At 42.9% G+C, this 20163-nt stretch overlaps 1 protein-coding gene across 4 annotated transcripts in view; it reads left to right on the forward strand.

Annotated features, from left to right (window-relative positions):
* Nucleotides 1-20163, forward strand: part of CMC1 (C-X9-C motif containing 1) — a 124721-nt gene that overhangs the window by 50234 nt on the left and 54324 nt on the right. For 2 of the 4 annotated variants that reach the window (XM_060110944.1, XM_060110942.1), the window contains exon 1: nt 3620-3788. The exons of the other annotated variants lie outside the window; for them this stretch is intronic. Coding sequence is in view for 1 of the 2 variants with exons in the window: in XM_060110942.1 (XP_059966925.1) it covers nt 3770-3788 (19 nt within the window). In the remaining variant the exon portion in view is untranslated. Of the gene's footprint in view, nt 1-3619; nt 3789-20163 lie in introns of those variants that run through there. 4 annotated transcript variants of the gene reach the window in all.

Raw genomic sequence — 20163 nt, forward strand, 5'->3', positions numbered from 1 at the left:
AATGTATAACTGAATCACTTTGCTGTACAGCAGAAATTAAAACAATGTTGTAAATCAACTGTACTTCAATTAAAAAAAAAACCACACACACAAAAAGGTATCATCTGATTCAGAAGCAAGCCAGGGCTGACTAACCATTTCAATTTCAAAAAAATAACTGGATTTCAACTTAGAGCAAAAAGGAGTGCTAGATCCAGTCAGAATTGACTTGATAAACAAGATATTTGTTTGTACTTGCACATTCCTTGGCTATTAGACTAAAAAATAAATATATATGTATACATATATATATGCACATACACAGACGTTTAGTCTACACACCTCACATGCTCTGCCATGGTTCAGCCGCTGTCCTCGCTCCCTTGTGTCCTGCATCTTCTCCCTGACTTCCCCTTGGTCTCAGCATTGCTCGCCAGTAATGAGGGTCAAGGGCAGATTGACCCTCAGGAATAAATCACCATGACTTTCTCATTGGTCTGTACACATTTGTCAAGGAATGGAATCACCTGGAAATCCTTCTTGACTCCTTTTCTACTAAGTACAGTTAGGAAGTATAGATTCTCCCTTTGCAATTACTCTCACACTCACCCTTTCTTTGTACATTTCACACACCTCAGTTCAGGTTATCATCTGATTCTGCCTCAACGACTGCAATAGCCTCCTTACTGTTCTGCTCAACTCCTAGCTCTCTCTGCACCCCCGAATCTGTCCTACAGAAAAATCGTTGAAAAACATCACTTTGACCACAATGCCATTTTTCCACTTGTTAGCATTCAGCTGCTTATAGCAACACATTCAAATCCTCTGCAACCTAATGTTTAAGGCTTTGGGAATCTGGGTTTTCTAATATTTTCAGTCTTATTTATAACTATCCTCGCTTCCCCACGTTCATCAATATGGTTTCGGGCATCGCCCACCCCCGAGCCACAGTGCAGCCTTGAGCTCCCCCTGCACTCCTGCTCGTGTGTGTCCTTCCCTCTCTTCCCTCCCTCCTTTTCCATGCCCCTTCAAGAACAGCTCGAACCCCGGACACTTTTGCTCATTCTTCTCCTAGCATGACAAGCCTTCTTCTCTGCCTACCCGTGCCACCCATCTTTCAAGGCCACCCTTAATTTCTCCTCATCTTTGACGTCTTTTCTAACCGTCCTGGCACTCAATCTTCTGTGACAGCAACTGTGAGGCCGTTAGGGTCTGGATGCCTGAATCCCAGGATTGTGGCTGGATAACAATCGCTGCTCATTCCGAGGACTACGGACCCTCCTCCCTCTTCTGCTCCTATGGCGGTGAGCGCCCCCAAGTTGTCTATTCATAGTGTGATCCCTTAGGAAATTTCTTCTGTTTTGAATTGCCAATTGCCTTTTTATGATTTAACTTTAAAAAAATGACTTCTCTTTCCCATGCAGATTGTAAAGACTGCCCCCACACGACCTAGTTTCATATGAGGGAGGAGAGGAATGCACTATCGTGTACCAGGCAGTGATGTGCTGCTTTTGCCAGTGCTCCTAGTGTGATGGTCTAGCAGTCTGTTGCAGGAAGAGCTTCAAGACCCAAGAAAGGAGTCTGCCTGGAGTCGGCAACAGAGACATCAATGGTTTAATGGATGAGAGAGCTTACGTGTCTGAAGCAAGGTCCGGGACCAACATCCCACCGTGTGTGGCAGACGGCGGGCAGGACATGGTGGCAGTCTTTGCTCCCGGGGGCAGGTGGAGATGTCAAGTTGGCTTATGGATTATCATGGAAAGTAGCAGAGGGGCACATCCCACACCACCCCTTTGATAAGTCACTATCTGGGGCCTGGGGCAAGTACATAGGAAGGTCAGTCATGTGAGTAGCGTGTAGGTGAGGCAGGCACTGGCTGGGCAGGGGATGTACAGAGAGCAAGAGAACAGCCATTCTGAGTGGCCTGACCATACACTGATTTATGGGGCACACAAAACCCGTGATTTTACAGATATTCTTGCTTAGGATAAGGCTAAAGTAGAGAGTATTCATTTACGTTTTTTTTTTTAAGTGAGTTGATTTAAATAAAAAAACATTAAATAATAATGGTTCAAGTGATACTCGGTGATGGCAAAAACTGTGGAAGTGGTCCTTGAATGACTGAAAGAGTATTAGATGGTATTACATTTATTTCTCACAACAACCTTGCAAATTAGAAACTAAAGTCAAGAGAAACGTTGGGACTTAGCCAATCTAGAAAGCTAACGGGTCATGAAGCAGGATTCAGGTGGAGGCATTTAGGTCTCTGATGCTCTCCAAGGATTCGCCTTTACCATGACACCCGTTTGTATAAGGAAGATTTCGTTTAACTACTTAAGTGTGTCTGACTTGTGTTTTTATACCTCACCTCATCTCCTCAAAAAGAGTTACTTTCTACATTAAATTCTTCACCTCCAGAATGAATTTGGTGTGCTTCTAAACACATTTATAAACATACCCAGTTTCTTGCCTGGCTGAGTGAAACATTAATTCTCCAGCTTGGCACCTCATCCTACAGCTGTAATAAGGGCCGTTATGCCCAAATAGGCCCTTAAACGGAAGACCTGCTGAGCAGAGACCCACTTTCCCAGCCCTGCTCCACCTCATCAGCTTCTCTGCCAACTGACCAGGCGGAAGCAGCAGCAGGGGAGGAGGGCCTGCATGTAGGTGGGGAGGGGATCGTTTTGAAAGCCTTAAATCCCTCACAGGGAAGAAGCAGCTGCTCCTTGTTTTTCTAACATCTGTCCCATCTGTCCCCATCCGCACCTCACCCTTCACCTCACCCTTCGGGGGCTGGAGCTAGCTACACGTAGATACGACAAGGGAGCCTTTCTGAAGGCTGGTTGGTGAGTGGGTATGAGCATCATTGCTACTCAGAAAGTTTCTTCTACTGAGAAGGGGACAGTTGGGGTTCTTGAGGACGATGGCTATCACCTTCATTTTTTTCTCACAAACATGCAGCTTTAATTGCCAGAGTGGGGATTTGTAGCATCACCCAAGTCGGACTGTGCGCCCTGAGGGTATCATTTCACGAGACAGAGGTACCCCTAACGCCCACTTCCTAATTGTAACCTCAGGGGGAGGCACAGGCTTCCGATGGGGGGGGGGAGTGGAATCAGGATGGTACACACAGTACAAGGATGCTGCACCGCCTTTAAGTGCCGCTCGCCGCATTTAGCAGCGTGCTGCCCATACCCGGGTTCCCTGCCAACACTGTGCGCCTCGGGACTTAAGGACCTTATTTTTATCCAGTTATTTCACCCTAGTATTCAGAACCGTGGCTGGAACCTGGCAGGCATGAAATAGACACTTATGAATGAATTAACGTTAACCAAGAAAAAACAAAGGAGCAGTCTGTTTCCTTTGGTTCGAAGGCGGGAGTGCAGGGAGAGGCTTGGACTTGAACCGAATCGCCCCGGGACGCGCATCCCCCGGGCACGCCACTTACAGGATGGGCCAGCAGGCGCTCCCTTTGGCCCCCGGCGCGCCTGCGCGGTCCAGGCGGCCCCCACGCCACCCCGGGTGCGCAGGGACACCCCCTCCCCGGTCCTTCCCTCCAACAAGTCCTCCCACTCGGGTCACGGGGTTGAGCGCGGGGCTAGGAGTGCGCAGGCGCAGTGGGCGGCGGAAGTCGCGACCAGGAAGTCAGAGGGGCAGGGGCCGCCCCGCTTTGCGTAGGGCCCCGCGCTCCTCCTCCTGCTCCCGCGTGCCGCCCACCCCATCTCACGTGGGGCCCAGCCCCGCCCCACTGTGCGGGCAGCCACGCGGCTGCCACCTCCCGCGCGCGGACATGGCCCTCGACCCCACAGGTACGGGGCGGGAGGCGGGGGTTGCGGAGCCTCGGGGGCGTGCGGCGGGCGTGGGGCAGGGGGCGGGCTGGAGGTGGCGCGGCGCTGAGGCCGCCCCGCCCCCCAGCGTCCCCGGCGCCCGGCCCGCCGGCCCTCGGCGCGAGGGTTCGGGGATGGCCGTCCGACTGTGGCTTGCGGACGTTTTCCCACCCTAGCGCCTGCCTCCTTGTCATCATGCTCTTTGCACAGTTTGGGGCACAGGCTCCTTTAAATATCTGTGGTCCGACTTGAACACACCGGTCAGGGGGAAGGCCCGTTTCTCTGGAAAGTGTCTCTGGACTCCCGGTCCCGTCCCCTTGACTTAGGCGCGCCCTCCTGGTGCTGCGCGGCGTCAGTGCCCGCCTCCGACGCCGTCCTCAGGGGTCCCCTGCGGTACCGGGCGCGGAGGATGCGCGCAGAGTTGCGGGTCTGGGGGGAGTGCTGATTGGCTTTAGGACATTCCCTTCGTTTTATGGTTGTGAAAACTCAAGGCGGTGGGAGGAGGAATGGCTTCCAACCTTTGGAGAGCCAGAAGTGAAACAGCCCCTTAGGAGACTCAGGGAGAAGGAAATAGACGTGTAGCTGACAAGTCTTGGGGCTGGGGGAGCCGAGTCCGGGTGGGACTCAGAATCCCACGTCCAGCCCGGGCTGCAGGCCGTGCTGCAGGCCGTGCTGCCGTTTGAGTCCTTATGGAGTAAACAGATACTTGTTGCCACCTCACTGTGTGTCGTGTCTTGTTCTAGGCCCTAGGAAACTAGTGTATAGGACAGAAAGTCCCTGCTCTGTCTAGATCTTGTGTTCTAGTGGTGGAAGAAGGAAGGCAGCACCCCTCTCCCCGTACACACTTTTACAGATTGTGGTAAACATGAAGAAAATAAGCGGTGACAGAGGTAGATGGTAAAGCGAGGACCACTTTAGGTGGAAGGGTCAGTGAAGAGCACTAGGAGGAAGTGTCATGTGAGTTGGCATCTGAAGGACCAGAGAAAGCAGTCCTGTAAAGAGGTAAGGAACCAGTATGCTAAGGCGCTCCAAGGAGCAAGTTCTTTAATGATTTGATTGGAGTGAGGGCCAGAGTGTGGAGGAGATCTGTCAGGAAAGATGCTGGGAAGGTAGGCAGAACCTAGATGCTGCAGGGCTTGAGTGGTGATAGGTAAGCATTTGGACTTTTCCTGATGTTATCAAAAACGTGTGGAGGGTTTTAAAGAGGGCAGTGACATAATATGATACGTTATGCCGTTACTACCCTGGTAGCAGTGGTAGCATTGTAGGGGGGCCCTGAGAGGAAGGTTAAGATGGTAGCAGCAGTCCAGGCCAGAGATGTTGGTATGTATTGGCCTGGGCTGGTATTAGGAAGGAATGGAAAGAAAGACAAAGCTTCGGAAGATGTTTTGGAGGAGAAATTGACAGGACTTGCTGTTGCATTGAATAAGAGTGGTGAGCGAAAGGGAGGCATGAAGAGTAATTCCTAGGCTCTTGACTTCAGCTGGGTGGCTGTTGATGGTCCAGTCTAACAACATGATGCTCATTGGACATTCACATGAAAGCAGACATGGAAACAAGATTGGAATGGAAAGTAAGAAAGTGGACTCAGCAAGTAGGACAATTTTTAAAATATTTCTTTGTTTAAATATCAGGATACAAATGTATTGAAGTCAGCTTTTTTCTTTTTAAACTTAATTTTTGTTTGGTTCATAGGTTGAAACATAGGTTCATATTTTGATATTCCTCTTGCTTCTTACAGTACACAGTGATATGTTTCTGAGTAGATGAGTAGATATGCCACATGAAGCTTATATAGCAAAATCTGTTTTCTCATTGGTTTACGTTAGGTTTTAAAAAATCTTTATACAAGTTTGATTTTCGTTTGGCAGCGGCTTTTAACTAACTGCCATTTTAACTAACTGTCCATTTTTATCAGGAAATTCTGAACCCAACAATGAAATGCAGGTTGAATACTTATATGTAGTTTTATTTAAGCAATTTTCCTTTCTGTGAATGTAGAGGTTATACCAGCACTCTTTGGAAGCTTATCAGCCATAATTACGGTCACTATTTTCTCTTACTATTTGAGTGCAAAGAGAAAAAGCTGGAGAGTCCAAAACACCCAGGGAAAGTGTGAGGGAGAGAGAAATTTTTAAATAACACTAGTTGCTGTTTGCACTTGCACATGTTCAGAATTACTTTGCCCAAGCCTCTGGCGGTTTAAAATAGTCCACGGGCAGTTCTAACATGCAGAGGAGAAACAGGGCTCTGAAGTCTCCCAGGTTTATTGACTTGATCTTCAGCTTTGTTTTCTTATCAGCCTAATCTCCCTGCTCCTAGAGAAGCTCTCCCTACATCTGTAGCTGTAAACAGGACCTTTGATCACACAGTAATGGTTCAAGAAATATACAGTATAGTTCATTCTCCTATAAAAGAACTTAAGCAGTTAGTCTTACTCCAAGTTATAACTTTACCAATTTATAACTCTTTCTGCAACTATTGTATTTATTTTTAAAATCCAGTCAAATTTAGGGGATTGAAATTTTAGAGGTTGTTTATTGATCACCTATAGAAAGGTTGTTACAAGTGGTGCTTGTTGAAGTAGAATTTCCAGAAAGGTAAAATGATTACTTATGCTAATACAAAGTGAATATGTGTTGAAGATTTTCTTCAACTCGGTAATTAGTAAGGGAACCAGTAAAATGTAAAAAACACTCCAAAAAGCATTGAGACGGTAGATACTAGACTATGTCATAGATTGTTGGCTTAGATAAAAGCTGGTTAATTTAAATAGGGCCATAAACTGTCGTTTTGGGGGTTATCTTTGCCACTGGTCAGATATTACTTCTATCTCTGTTGGACAAAGTTTTAGAATTTAACCTCTGCCCCTAACAAGTTGTAAAATAGCCCAGTCATGGGAAGTCCAGCCCAGTGCTGTCCTGAAAGGACACCCAATTAAGCCTTTGCTGCTTCCAGAGTCCAGAGAAATCATCTGACATGATTATATTCCCAGATGACAACTCACAGGAACCTGGGTCTGAGAAGTTTGATTTCTTACTTTTTCGAACAACTGGAAGAGATTCCCTTCTCCTCTGTTTTTCTTCTACCTTTTCCTCTTTGAGCAGGGTAGGTAGTTTCCCTGCCCCGTCTATTAGGGTGGATTCACAGTGGGGGCAGCAGGAGAGAAGTTCCCTTAAGTGTGTGTGTGTGTGTGTGTGTGTCTCCCTTTATGGGTGTTTTCTTCCAGAAGTCTAATAAGGGGAAGAACGTGGTAGTGAGCGGGCTCAGGGGTGGGAAGTGGGCTCAAGAATTTCATGACATTCCATGAGTAAGATGTGTGTATCTTGGGAGGATGGCATTATAGCAGCTCTTGGAATACTTAGGTTGCATGGGTTCTTTTGGGGGTTCCCGTGGAGATGGAGGTAGATGAGCTTTAGGTATACCAGCACCCGCAGTCACTGGAAGATTCTGCTTTTCAAGTTAGACCTCTAAACGGTTGGGAGAATCTTTTTTTTTTTTTTTTTTTTTTTTTTTTCTGAGCATTGTGTGATTAATATGGAAAAATACTATAATGTAGTTGATTAGAAAATTTTTTATTTTGTTATTGCTTCTGTTTTCACAGTATCTGGTTACACACAAATTATATTCAAGTTGAGAGCTAAAAATCTGACTTCCCACGTTTTATGTATTGCTAAGCTCAAATCATGTTTGCACTAGAAAATATGTTGCTTTTGTCTCATTAGATTAATAACCTGAAATTGTTCTCTGAAATTTATTTATTTATTTTAAACATTTATTTATTTCAGCATGTGGGATCTTCGTTGCGGCATGCGGGATCTTTCACTGTGGCGAGCGGGCTCTAGAGCACAGGGGCTCAGTAGTTGTGGCCCACGAGCTTAGTTGCCTGACCAGGGATCTAACCCGAGTCCCCTGCATTGGAAGGCGGATTCTTAACCACTGGACTGACAGGGAAGTCCTCTGTTCTCCGAAATTTAAAAATGCTGGCATTAGCAGAGAGCACAGGAAAGAGAGAAGCATTGAAGTCAAAGAGGGATGTGTTTGGAGGCCCTGTGGGGTTTGGACTGTGATCATGAAATGTCTCCTAAACCCGTTGGTGGAGTTTGAATTTTATCCAAGAATAACAGGAAGATACTGCAAGTGTAAGAGAGTGACAGGTAGAACTTTCCTTCATTGTGTGTTGATCTGACTTTTGATCAGATCCCAAGCGAGATCTCAGTTGAACCATCTGCATCGGGGCATCACACCTGGAGGCATGGGAGGTCCGTCCCTCATGGGTGGTTGTAATTTTGACCACCTGGCCAAGGTCTTGTCCCATTTCTTTGCTATGTTTTTTCCTCTCTTGTAATTAATAAGTAATCTGTGGGGAGACCGTTGAAGACCATGCAGATGTTCATTCCTCATCAAAAATCCCCCTTTGATTGAGCCTCCATTGATGATTTTTGCCCGATTCAGTCTTTCCTATGATGGTTACAGAATGATGGTTTTCTACCTCCAGTGCTCTCTCCACGTTTATTAGATGGTTGTTGACATTTTGCTGTAGACAAGAAACCATTTTGTTTCTTATTGATTTATAGATTTGTTATTGGTGTGGACTCATGAATTTCTATCTTCTCCATGGTTCATCATTTGTTACTGTGTGTAATTATTTTGGTACTCACATTTTCTCAGATATGGCCAGTGAGAGTTCGTTCAAACCAGCTTCTGGGTCCTTGGGACATGCTCCCATCATTTTTTGAGCATTTCCTTTTTTTCTCACACAAGATATCTCTGGCTCCTGTAGGACCTCCCCTGACCCAGCCATAGAATTACTCATTTCTCAGACAAGCCCTGGTTCCTTTACTTGGGCACGGTATTGAGGAACGAGATTCGGGCACCTGGGCACCACTTGGGTGTTTTATGTGCAGGTGATTTATTCATGGAGTGTTCTTAGGAAAAACCTGCCAGGGAGGGAGGGGAACAGGAGCAGGAGGGGAGGAGGCTGAGTGAGGGTGTGCTGCAGGGCTTGTCCTGCTTTGGAGGCAAGGGAGCTGGGCTTTGTGATGCCTGTCAGCCCAAGCCTGCTGCAGGGGTAGGGAGAGGGGACCTCGAGCCAAATGCTCCCACGCCCCAGGGCGGTGCTGGGAAGGTTGCAGGTGTGATGCTTCAGGTTCTCTCCTCCAGGAGGCACCTGTGTTCCCCGCCACGGGAGGGACACCAGCTCCATCCTAAAAATAACTTATGTGAATCTGTTAGGAACCTTAGTTTGGGTAGTGAGAGCTTGGATCAGGTAGGCAGGTCAGGTAGGAAGGGGTACCCTTGCACACATACGTAAATACACATAGATGTGTGTACTGCGTCCAGGTGTAAAGTATCTCGGGGTTGTGGTAAAAAAGTTTAAATATACCTAACATATGCCAAATTGTTTTTGTTTTTGTTTTTCCTCTAGGCCATTTGACATGCTTTTCCTTCTTTTTGGAATTTTTCCCTTTCTGCCCCACCCCCACACCTGTCTAAGTCGTGTTCATTTTTAAAAAAAATCAATTTCAGAGGATGCTTTCCCTGATGGTCACCACCCTCCAGTGTTTTGCAATTTTTTTTTTAATATTTGGAATTTTAAAAACCACCAAAATGTCAAATAACCTGAGTATGGAGTTTCTTTCGTTCTAATCTAGAGTTTTTTCCTTGAGAAATGGAGTGAAACCTACACACGGGGTATGTCTATATGTATGTATCATATAACTTGAGAGATGAAGAAAAATCTGATGTGAAAATGGGAATATTTCCTTGCGTGGTGACCAGTAAATGTCTTTCATATGGTTCCATGTCTTTAACTATATTAGCGAAAGGATGATTAGAAAGGATAGGCCAGTTAATCACACCTAGACTGCAAGACATTCTCCACCAGCCCCAGGAGGCACTGTACTGTTATTCAGTTAGCACCGAATTGAATTTGGGAATGAGTAGGACTGACTTGTTTCAGACTTTGCCAGTAACCTCAGGTCCTTTAAGAATTCTGAATGGCATAATCTGAGATTTGAGGATGAGAGGCAGGGAGAGTAAGATGTATCAGAAGCTGAGGCTGCTTCAAGCCTTAAACTTGTATGTTTTTAAATACTTCCAGCTGGTCTCAAGGGGTTCTTGACTCAGCACAGAAAGTTCATGTTTCATTGACTCGATTAGTGTGGTTATTTATCTCTAGGGGTGTTAATGCTATATTTGTAGGAATCTCTAGGTGTGTAGATGTCAAAAACGCAAGTACCTTAGACTCGATAGAAGTGGGCCACACAAAATGTGCCCAAATAAGAACGTTGATTCCCAAATTAACCTTCTCCCCCCACCAGCCCCCATTATACTTTTACATTTGTAAGTAAAGAGATTGAGGGAAAACGTTTTTAAGAACGTGGTGTTTACTATCCTGCATTGTGTTTTTGCTAAAGAACTGTTACTGGGAGGTTTTCCAGATTAAAGGATTTGTTAATTAACTAAATATGATTAATTGAAAGACAGAGTTTTAAATGTTGATGCTGCAGAATAAGGTACATCAGTGTATAAACAGTCCTTAGCATGTTGCTTGGTACATAGTAGGTGCCTGATAAGTGTTTAACAGAATGAATATCAAATGAATGAATATATTTTTTCAACTATTTGTTAGTATAATGATTATCAAATATAGAAAATTTAAATACATGTGTCATTCATTAAATAGTTTTATTGCATGTTTACTATATGCTAGGAGTTAGAGGGAGTTATGGAGGTTAATGAGACATGGTCTCTGACCTCATTATATACTTAAGTTTCGTGCAGTGTTTTTTTTTTATTTTTTTGTATTTTCCAGTCACTTAGGCTGGGCAGCCAGGTGAGAGAAGGGGTCTTGGGCTATGCCCCTTAACCCTTGGGTGTCTGGCATGATATGCCCGTTTTCTTTCTTTTTTAAAATTTATTTATTTTATTTATTTATTTTTAAAATTTTTGGCTGTGTTGGGTCTTCGTTGCTGTGCGCGGGCCTTCGCTAGTTGTGGTGAGCAGGGGCTACTCTTTGTTGCGGTGCGGTGGCTTCTCTTGTTGCAGAGCACGGGTTCTAGGTGCAAGGGCTCAGTAGTGGTGGCTTGCAGGCTTTAGAGCACAGGCTCAGTAGTTATGGCGCACGGGCTTAGTTGCTCCGCGGCATGTGGGATCTTCCCGGACCAGGGCTTGAACCCACGTCCCCTGAATTGGCAGGTGGATTCCCAACCACTGTGGCACCAGGGAAGCCCCGTGCAGTGGTTCTTAGTCTAGAATCTGATATTCAAATTATTTGGGGAGCTTTTAAAAATACCAATGCCTGGGTGTTACCCCAGCATCTCTGTTTTAACTGGTCTAGGGTGGGACGCAGACATCACAATTTTTAAAAGCCCTCTCAGGTGTGGTTGTTAGATGCAGCCAGAATTGAAAACTTCTGGTACCAAACCCTGTCTTAGTCTGCTTGGGCTGCCATAATAACATTCCATAGACTGGGTGGCTTAAACAGTGAATATTTTATTTTCTCGCAGTTTGGGAGTCTGGGAGTTTGAAGTCAAGGTGCGGACCGATTTGGCTACTGGTTCTTCCCCTTCTTTACGAGGCCACCTATCAAATTAGGGCCCTACCCATATGAGCTCATTTAACTTTAATCACCTCTCCAGCTAGTCATTTTGGGTTTAGGGTTTCGACATGAAAATGGTGGTGGTGGGGACACAGTTCAGTCCGTAGCAACCATTGATCTAGCAGGAGAAGATTTCGTAGGTAGTGTGCTGTGCTGTGTTCTAAGTCCACGTGTGATTAGAGCCATAGCGTTTGTGCATGAAACACCGTGGGGTTAGAGGATGGAGAATTCGCTTTAGGTACTGGGGTCAGGGAGCACTTTGGGTAGAACAAGAGTTGAGTGTGATGTAAAATAAGTAAGCTTTTGATAAGGAAATAAGAGGTAGGAGATGGAAAGTAAAGACAGAAGATTGAGCTTGAGTTTGACTTGACTAGTGATTTGCTGGGTGGTGATGCAAGATTGCTTTGAGCTTTGTAAGCCTCGGGTTCATAACGCCTGCTCCTGCCTGTGATGGTGTTTGTAAAATGATCCCTTCTGCCCCCACTTTTTCCTTCCTTCTGAAAATATTTATTGTGCTTTTTCTGTGTACTATGTAAATCTAAGCTGACTTTTTTTTTTTTTTTTTTTTTTTTTAAGCTAAGAAGGAGAATATAACCACTGGAGTGGCAGAATAAAGATTTAAACTATAGAAATTTTAAGTTGAAATTCTGATGCTGGTGGGACTTGGGAATTACTAACAGATACTTGAAAATGTGGGCCGAGTAGATTTGGAGATGTAGACAAGCACTGAGAACACAGGATAAAAAAGTACCATTTTTAAGGTGGAGCCTTGTGGGATTGCCGCGGGAGAAATAGGAGCAGAGTTTACCTAGGGAGCGTTTGTACTTTTTTCAGTGTTACCGTAGTTCAGAATATTTTTGAGACTCCTTTAGAATTTGCCTTCAGCCTCTACAGTACACATATCTTAATATCTTAATTATTTATCTTAATATCCTCATTTTGGTAAATTTTTGTTGTGAAGGTGAACTTGAATTTCAGCCAAGGTTAGCCAGAGGCAGTCTGGTGAAGATGGTAGGAAGAAAGTTGTACTGTGGAACTGGTTTTAACTCAGAACTCAGACTGGCTCTGAAGGCCATCCTGAGAAAGATGTGAGTGATTTGAGCAAGGGTTGAATCTTTGAAATAAGTGAAAAAGGTCTCAATATAAAAATCATTCCCTTGCTGTGTTATCAAAGTGGTCCATGTGTTTTGTTAAATTTTATGAACTCTTACAAGGTGGAGGGGAAGAACTGGTAGAGCTAGTGTGGCCAGAGGCATTGAGGAGCATTCGTAAGGATGCAAGTAGCCCACTGTGTTCCAGACGGACACCAGAGAGAAAATAAATCAGGGGTGTGTTGCTGGGAGGCCCAGGCAGGCTGTCATTTATTCCTTCTGTTTCCTGTAATAACACGGCTGATTTTCTATTAGTTATCAATGGGAAATTGTGCCTGTAGCAAAAGACAGTCTTGAATTTTTACCAAATAAAGTAAATGTGAAGCCTTTTCATTTAAGACATTATGGCCACAATGGAGATTGCAGTGCTTTTCTAAAATTGGCATGTCTTCTTGCATAAGTCGATTTCCTGCTTTGGTATACTTTTAGTCTTGTCCCTTTCTGGCCTCATCTTGGTTAAAGCAATGTGGGTGGAAGAGGAAGTTTTCACACCTAGCAATCTGTAGAATCTGAGGTCCAAGAAGTAGGTGCTTTGGGGAAATGGGCACATGTGGTGTGAACGAGGTGGTTACTACCAGTGAAAGCTGATAGGACAGAGGAGTACAAATGTAGCACAATGATTGTGGGAAGTCCGTGGTGTGTGACCCAGAAGCAGGGCAGAAATAGGCACATCTGCTTCATTGATGTGCTTTCTGGGTTTTGTAAGTTTGAGCTTATAAAAAGATTCTATTGTCACTGACTGACCTGATATTTGATGTTTATTCTCTGTGAAGGTACTTTTCAGCCAACTGACAAATCAGTCCTTTTGCTTTTTTTTTTTTTTTTTTTAATAATTTTCTCCATGGTCAGAATCATTTAGCTTTACTTTCTGATCAAGAAATGTGAAGTTTTGAATTTTGCTTGTTCAAAACTATGCTTCTGAAACCAACAATCTTCTTGTCCAAGGGTTCTTTCAGGCTTCACCGCGACTTTGGAAGCTCACGGGACCTTGTTTGGTGAAGTCCCCTGAAATAGACCACTGCCCCAGGTGAGGGGTTGGGTTGTGGAAGATTTGGGGCCTGCCCTTTTATCAGAGGCCTGGGTTGTATCCCCTCTATGAGTCTCCATGTTTTTATGTGCAAAATGGAATCCAAATACTTAACCTGAGAGGGCTTTAAGAAGACTAAAGGGTGTTCCTGGCCTTCATCTTGAGGTTTCATAGCCAGAGGCTGCTGGACTGTTGGGGGGAAAATCTTTCCTGCTATGGATTTTCTTTGTTTTGTCGATTCAAGTGTGGCTTGAAGGGAAGATGGTGGGAAAGGGACACTGATCTTCCCTGTGTTTGTTTTCCCAGTCTCCGTACCCCTGCCCGCCCACCCCTTTTTCATATTACACTGTCGCTGTAGAAGTGGGTATGACTGAGCTGGCAGACACAGGGAAGTCTGGTTGGGGCATCAGTGTCTTTGAGCACTGAGACCGGAGTCCTCCTGGGCTCCTGGTGTGAAGCACGCAGTGCAAAGGTACAAGTGGAGAGCTCTGGTCCTGCTGTATTGTACACAGTGGTATCTGCCTGGGCCCTTCATTTGAAGACTCTTGGTAGCTGGTATAGAAGAGGGACTTAAAGTAGAAACCGCTGCTAATAAGAACAGTTTTGCATATTTACTACAAGCATTTTTCTTATTTTTCCTCCAGAGTAAACAGTAGCATGGAAATGTCTGTGGGAACAAGTAAGTGCAACTAGGAGGTTCCAAAAAAGACAAAAAAGTGGCATTATCTAAATAACAATTAAATTAATTAAATTAGAACATTTTCAGTGTTGAAAAGGCATTCCTTGCCCTTCCGATGGTGTCACTTCTTTCCAGTGGAAGATTCTGTGATGCTCTTAGTTGCGTCACTGTTATCTTTGTGGATTCATGGCAAGTGCTGCTGTCATTTGCCTTGTGATTGAGGATGGCATGTTGCAGGAACACGTGAGCCCCAGAGCAAAGTCTGGACTAACAAAGTCAGCTAGTGAAAAAGGCGAAAATTGACTTTCAGGTGATGATAGAATGTTGAGAAGTTAGAGCTTTGGAAATTTTCCCTGGTCGTGTTATCCTGATTCTTCATCTCAGTATAAATTCATGTGACTATAGAGTAGCAAATTCTCAAAATTTGATTTTTTTGTAGGCTTTGGTGCAAATGTATAACATGCATCATATTGACATTGAGGGAGTCACCCTGTAATTTTGTGAATAAAAAGTGCCATATCTATAATATTTGTAGTGTTGAAGGAAACTTTGAAATATGTATAAAATCATAATTAATTAAAAATTGACATTTAATGATCGGTGTGCTACCAAGTGCTATCAGAATTAATTATATATTTTAAAGTCTGGTTTGTTTTTTCTTTTTTGGGGGGGGACTGCATGGCATGCAGGATCTTAGTTCTTTGATCAGGGATAGAACCTGTGCCCCCTGCAGTGGAAGCATAGAGTCCTAACCGCTGGACCTCCAGGGAATTCTCAAGTCTGTTATTTCTGATTTAACACCAAGAGTGTAGGAAATCTAAAGCAATATTTATATGATTCTAGAATTTTCTTTGCCATAGGAGGTTTTAGAAGAACGATCAGAAGGAGTTCTTGCAAGCCGTTTAAAAAATGTTTCCGGAGGAATGTTATAACCTAGAATTTATAATGTAGGTAAATTTAGGTAATCAATATTATAATTTACTTATGGAAAAAATGGTTCAGTATCACAAAGCTATGTCTTTATTCAAGGAACTAATTTAAAAAATTAGTGCTTTATCTAAGACCACTGCAAGATGTGTAGAGAAAGAGTGGGTTCATCAGGATGCATTATAGGTGAGTTGTATAGATTAAAACTGTATGAGTGAAAGGAAGAGATCACATTCTGAAATTGATTATATAAAGTAGATCAGCATATCACAGTATTTCTTCTAATCTGTTCAGTAATAATACTGTTAATTACTGATGCCTAAATATGGTTTGCACTATAGACAAGGAGAAAAGAAGTGTGTGGAGACTGCCTCAGTTTTATTGTCTTCCCTCCAAATAGATACCAGCTTTCCACTCACAGGATGTGTCACAGGCACTTCAAATTCAGGTTGTCTACCCTGAATCACCCTCCCACCTGGGGTTTCTTTTGTCTCCCTGTCTCAATGAGTGGTCACATCATTTCATTTGGAGCCAGAAAACTGGGAAGCTCGCCTTGACTCATCCTGGTTCCTTAGTCCCCTCAGGCCCCACCACTCCTCCAGAGCCTCCCTCTCAATCTGTCCTTTTCTCTCCACCCATACTTGCAGTTCCTTCTGTATGCTAGTGTTCTTTTTCTCATCTTATAGCAGCTCTGGCAAAGCTAAGGAAAAAGAGAAGGCATAAATCAATAGTGTAGGCCAGAGTTCAGCAATCTATACCCTGGGCAGAATCTGGTAAGGCCTGTAGGCTGTGAATGGTTAGTAACATTTTCAAAGGGGCGTTAAAAATAAATAAATAAATAAATAAAAGGAGTATACATGACTGAGATGGTTTGTAGCCTACAAAGCTTGAAGTATTTACACTCTGGTCCTTAACAGAAAAAGTTTGTTGACCCCCTGGCATAGGTAGTGAAAATTGGGATACAGTTATAGGTGTAGTAAAGAGGAAAAAGTCATGTGAACGTCTTCATATCATTATTTTGAAATTTTAGATGAAATGGATAGTTTCCTTGAGAAATACAAACTTACTGAAAACTGCAACTGACTCAAGAATAAATAGAAAGCCCTTAGAAAGTTGGATCAGTAGTTAAAACTCTTTGTGTCTATCTCCCACACACATACATACTCCCAAACCCTGATTAAACCAGGTACACGCACACATATACATGGCGGGATATTGGCTTATGTGACTGACTGTTGGGCAGGTCTGAAATGTGTAGGGCAGGGTGTCAGGAAGGGCAGCTCTGGAACTCTTGGTCATGAGCTAAAGCTGTGGTCTGCAGGTGGAATTCTTTAGGAAAATCTCAGGTGCGCTCTGAAGGCTTTTCAACTGATTGAATCAGGCCCACTCAGATTTTCTAGGATGATCTTCCTAAAGTCAACTGATTAAAGATGTTAATCACATCTGCAAAATACCTTCCCAGCAACAGCTGGATTAGTGTTTGTGTGAATACCTGGGGACTAGCACCTCACCAAATTGACCCATAAAGCTAACCATCACAGGTGGCTTCTACCAAACTTTCAAAGGACTGGTAATAATCTTGATTTTTATACAAAGGGGTCCAGAGAATACAAAAAGTCGTCCCTAATGTATTGTTTAAATAATGTGACTTTGATACCAAAACAACACAAAGATAGGAGAGTAAAGTCACAGGCAGATCTCTCAACATGAGGATAACTTCAAAAATTCTAAGCAAAATTTGAGCACTCAAGACAGGTGCTGCTGGTTACTACTCACTGTTCTTCTAAAAGACATAGACAGAATTGAAAAAAAAAAGGTACAGAGCTTTCCTGATGATTGTCTATATAGAAATTGGAGGACTTCCCTGGTGGCGCAGTGGTTAAGAATCTGCCTGCCAATGCAGGGGAAACGGGTTTGAGCCCTGGTCCGGGAAGATCCCACATGCTGCAGAGCAACTAAGCCCATGCACCACAACTGCTGAGCCTGTGTGCCACAACTACTGATGCCCGTGTGCCTAGAGACCACCACAACGAAGAGTAGCCCCTGCTTGCCACAACTAGATAAAGCCTGTGTGCAGCAATGAAGACCCAACACAGCCAAAAATTAATAAATAAATAAATTTATATAAAAAAAGAAATTAGAAGAGAATCTATTGGCAGAGTATTAGAATTAATGAGAATTAAGTAAGGTTGTATTGGTTACAAGGACAATATAAAAAATTTAGTTGGACCTACATACCAGCAATAAATAATTACATATTATTTATGAAAAGATACCTTTCCTGATAGAAATAAATCTAATAAAAGATGAATAGTATCTTGAAGGAGAAGGTTATAAAACTTGTCTACTTAATTATTTAATTTCTGATAGTTAATGTGTTAAAATCACCCACTGTGAGTATAGATTTGTATCATGTTTTAAAGTTAACATATTATCAATTGAAGTAAAATATATAATACAGTGAAATTTACAGATTGTGAGGTTTTTTAAAATTTATTTATTTATGGCTGCTTTGGGTCTTCATTGCTGCATGAGGGCTTTCTCTAATTGTGGTGAGTGGGGCTACTCTTCATTGCGGTGAGCAGGCTTCTCGCTGCGGTGGAGCACGGGCTCTAGGCGTGTGGGCTTCAGTAGTTGCGCACGTGGGCTTAGTTGCTGCGCGGCATGTGGGATCTTCCCGGACCAGGGCTCGAACCCGAGTCCCCTGCGTTAGCAGGCAGATTCTTAACCACTGCGCCAGCAGGGAAGCCCAGATTGTGAGTTTTGATAAATGCATACACCCCAAACAGGACATCCCTCAGAGAATATCCGTCTCAATGCCCATGGATAACTAGTGTTCTGATTTTTATAATTGTAGATTAGTTTTGCATGTTCTTGAATCCTATGGTATGTACTCTTGTGTCTGGCTTCTTTTTCTCAACATAATTTTTGAGATTCACCCAAGTTGAGTAAACCAGTAGTTCATCCTTTTGTAGTGCTAAATAGTATTCAGTGGACATTTAGGTTGTTTCCAGTTTGGGGCTGTCATGAATAATGCTTCTATAAACTGACATGTACACATTGTTTTCTGGACATATATTTTCATTTATCTTGGGTAAATGAATACCTAGGGAGTGAAAAATAGGCTGGGTGTATATTTAACTTTATAACTTAACAAGCAGGTTTCCAAAGAAGTTTATCATCTCACACTCCCGCCTGCATGTATGAAAGTTCCAGTTGCTCCATGTTTCTTCCTTACATTTGGTGTCATTAGTGTTTTTCATTTTAGTCATTCTGGTGGGTGTGACATGACATCATAGGTTTCATTTGCATTTTCTTAATGACTAATGATTTTGAGCACCTTTTCATGTATATATTTACAGTTTTGTGTATCTTCTTTTTGAAATGTCCACTGTAGCCTTTTGCCTCTTTTTTATTGGGATGTTTGTATTTTTGTTATTGATAATTAGGAGTTTTTAAATATATTCTAGAGTCAAGTCCTTTGTCAGATACATATATTTTGCCCGTTTCTAATTGGATTGTTTTCTTATGGTCGAGGGTAAGCAAGTCTAAATATTCTGCAAATACATAAAGATCTTCTCCTATGATTTCTTCTAGAAGTTTTTTTTCCTTAACTTTTTATTTTGAAATAATTACAGACTCACAGAAGTTATAAAAAATACTAATGTGTAGAGTCTCTTGTGCCCTTCACCTTGCTTCCTCCAACAGTGAAATCTTATGTAACTGTAGTACAAATATCAAAAGCAGGAAACTTGATGTTGGTACAATACTGTTAACTAGACAGTAGACCTTTTCGGTTTTCACCAGTTTTTATATACATGCATATGTTTGTGTGTATGGTTCTATGCAGTTTTACTCCATGTTCCTGTTCTTTTTTTTTTTTGTGGTATGCAGGCCTCTCACTGTTGTGGCCTCTCCCGTTGCGGAGCGCAGGCTCCAGACACGCAGGCTCAGCGGCCATGGCTCACGGGCCCAGCCGCTCCGCAGCATGTGGGATCTTCCCGGACTGGGGCACGAACCCGTGTCCCCTGCATTGGCAGGCAGACTCTCAACCACTGCGCCACCAGGGGAGCCCCATGTTCCTGTTCTTAAAGGGAAAGCATTCAGTCTTTTACCATTAAGTATGATGTTAGCTATAAATTATTTGCAGATTCTTTGTTAGATTGAAGAAGTTCCTTTCTAGTCCTAGTTTACTGAGTTTTGTTTGTTCATTTTTAATGAATAGTGTTGAATTTTATGTTTTTTCTGTGTCAATTGATGTGATCTTACGGCTTTCCTTTTTTACACTGTTAATATGATAGATCATATTGATTGTTTTTCAAATAGTGAACCAACCTTGCATCCTTGGAATAAAGCTCACTTGGTGTGGTGTATTTTTCTTTTTATATATTGCCAGATTTGATTTGCTAATATTTTGTTGAGGATTTTTGCATCTGTATTCATGAAGGATATTAGGGTTTTTTTTTAATATTGCTTTGCTTTTGGTATCTGAGTAATGCTGTCCTAATAAAATGTGGTGGATTCAACCAACTGCCATTGTGTAATACTGTAGTACCCATGTATTAGAAAAAGTCTGTGTATAAGTGGACCCTCACAGTTCAAACCCGTGTTGTTCAAGGGTCAACTGTATTGGTTTGAGACTTTAAATAATGAACATTTATTGCTATAAATTTCCCTATAAGCACTGCTTCAGCTTTGTCTTACAAATTTTGATATGTTATGCTTTCATTTTTATTCAGGTCAGTGTATTCTTTTACTTCCTCTTTCAACTTATGAATTATTTAGAAGTATGTCATTTAATTTCCAGGTGTCAGGAGGTTTTCCTGCTATCTTTCTGTTACTACCGTCTTGTTAACTCCATTCCATTTGACTTGTAGGGTTTCTGAATTTATTTCTTAGTTTTTTTAAGTGGTTGTTCTAAAGATTACATTATGCATACATAGTTTATCACAGTCTACTAGCATCAACAT

The sequence above is a fragment of the Mesoplodon densirostris genome, chromosome 10 (genome assembly GCF_025265405.1).
Source record: "Mesoplodon densirostris isolate mMesDen1 chromosome 10, mMesDen1 primary haplotype, whole genome shotgun sequence".
Lineage (NCBI taxonomy): Eukaryota > Metazoa > Chordata > Mammalia > Artiodactyla > Ziphiidae > Mesoplodon > Mesoplodon densirostris.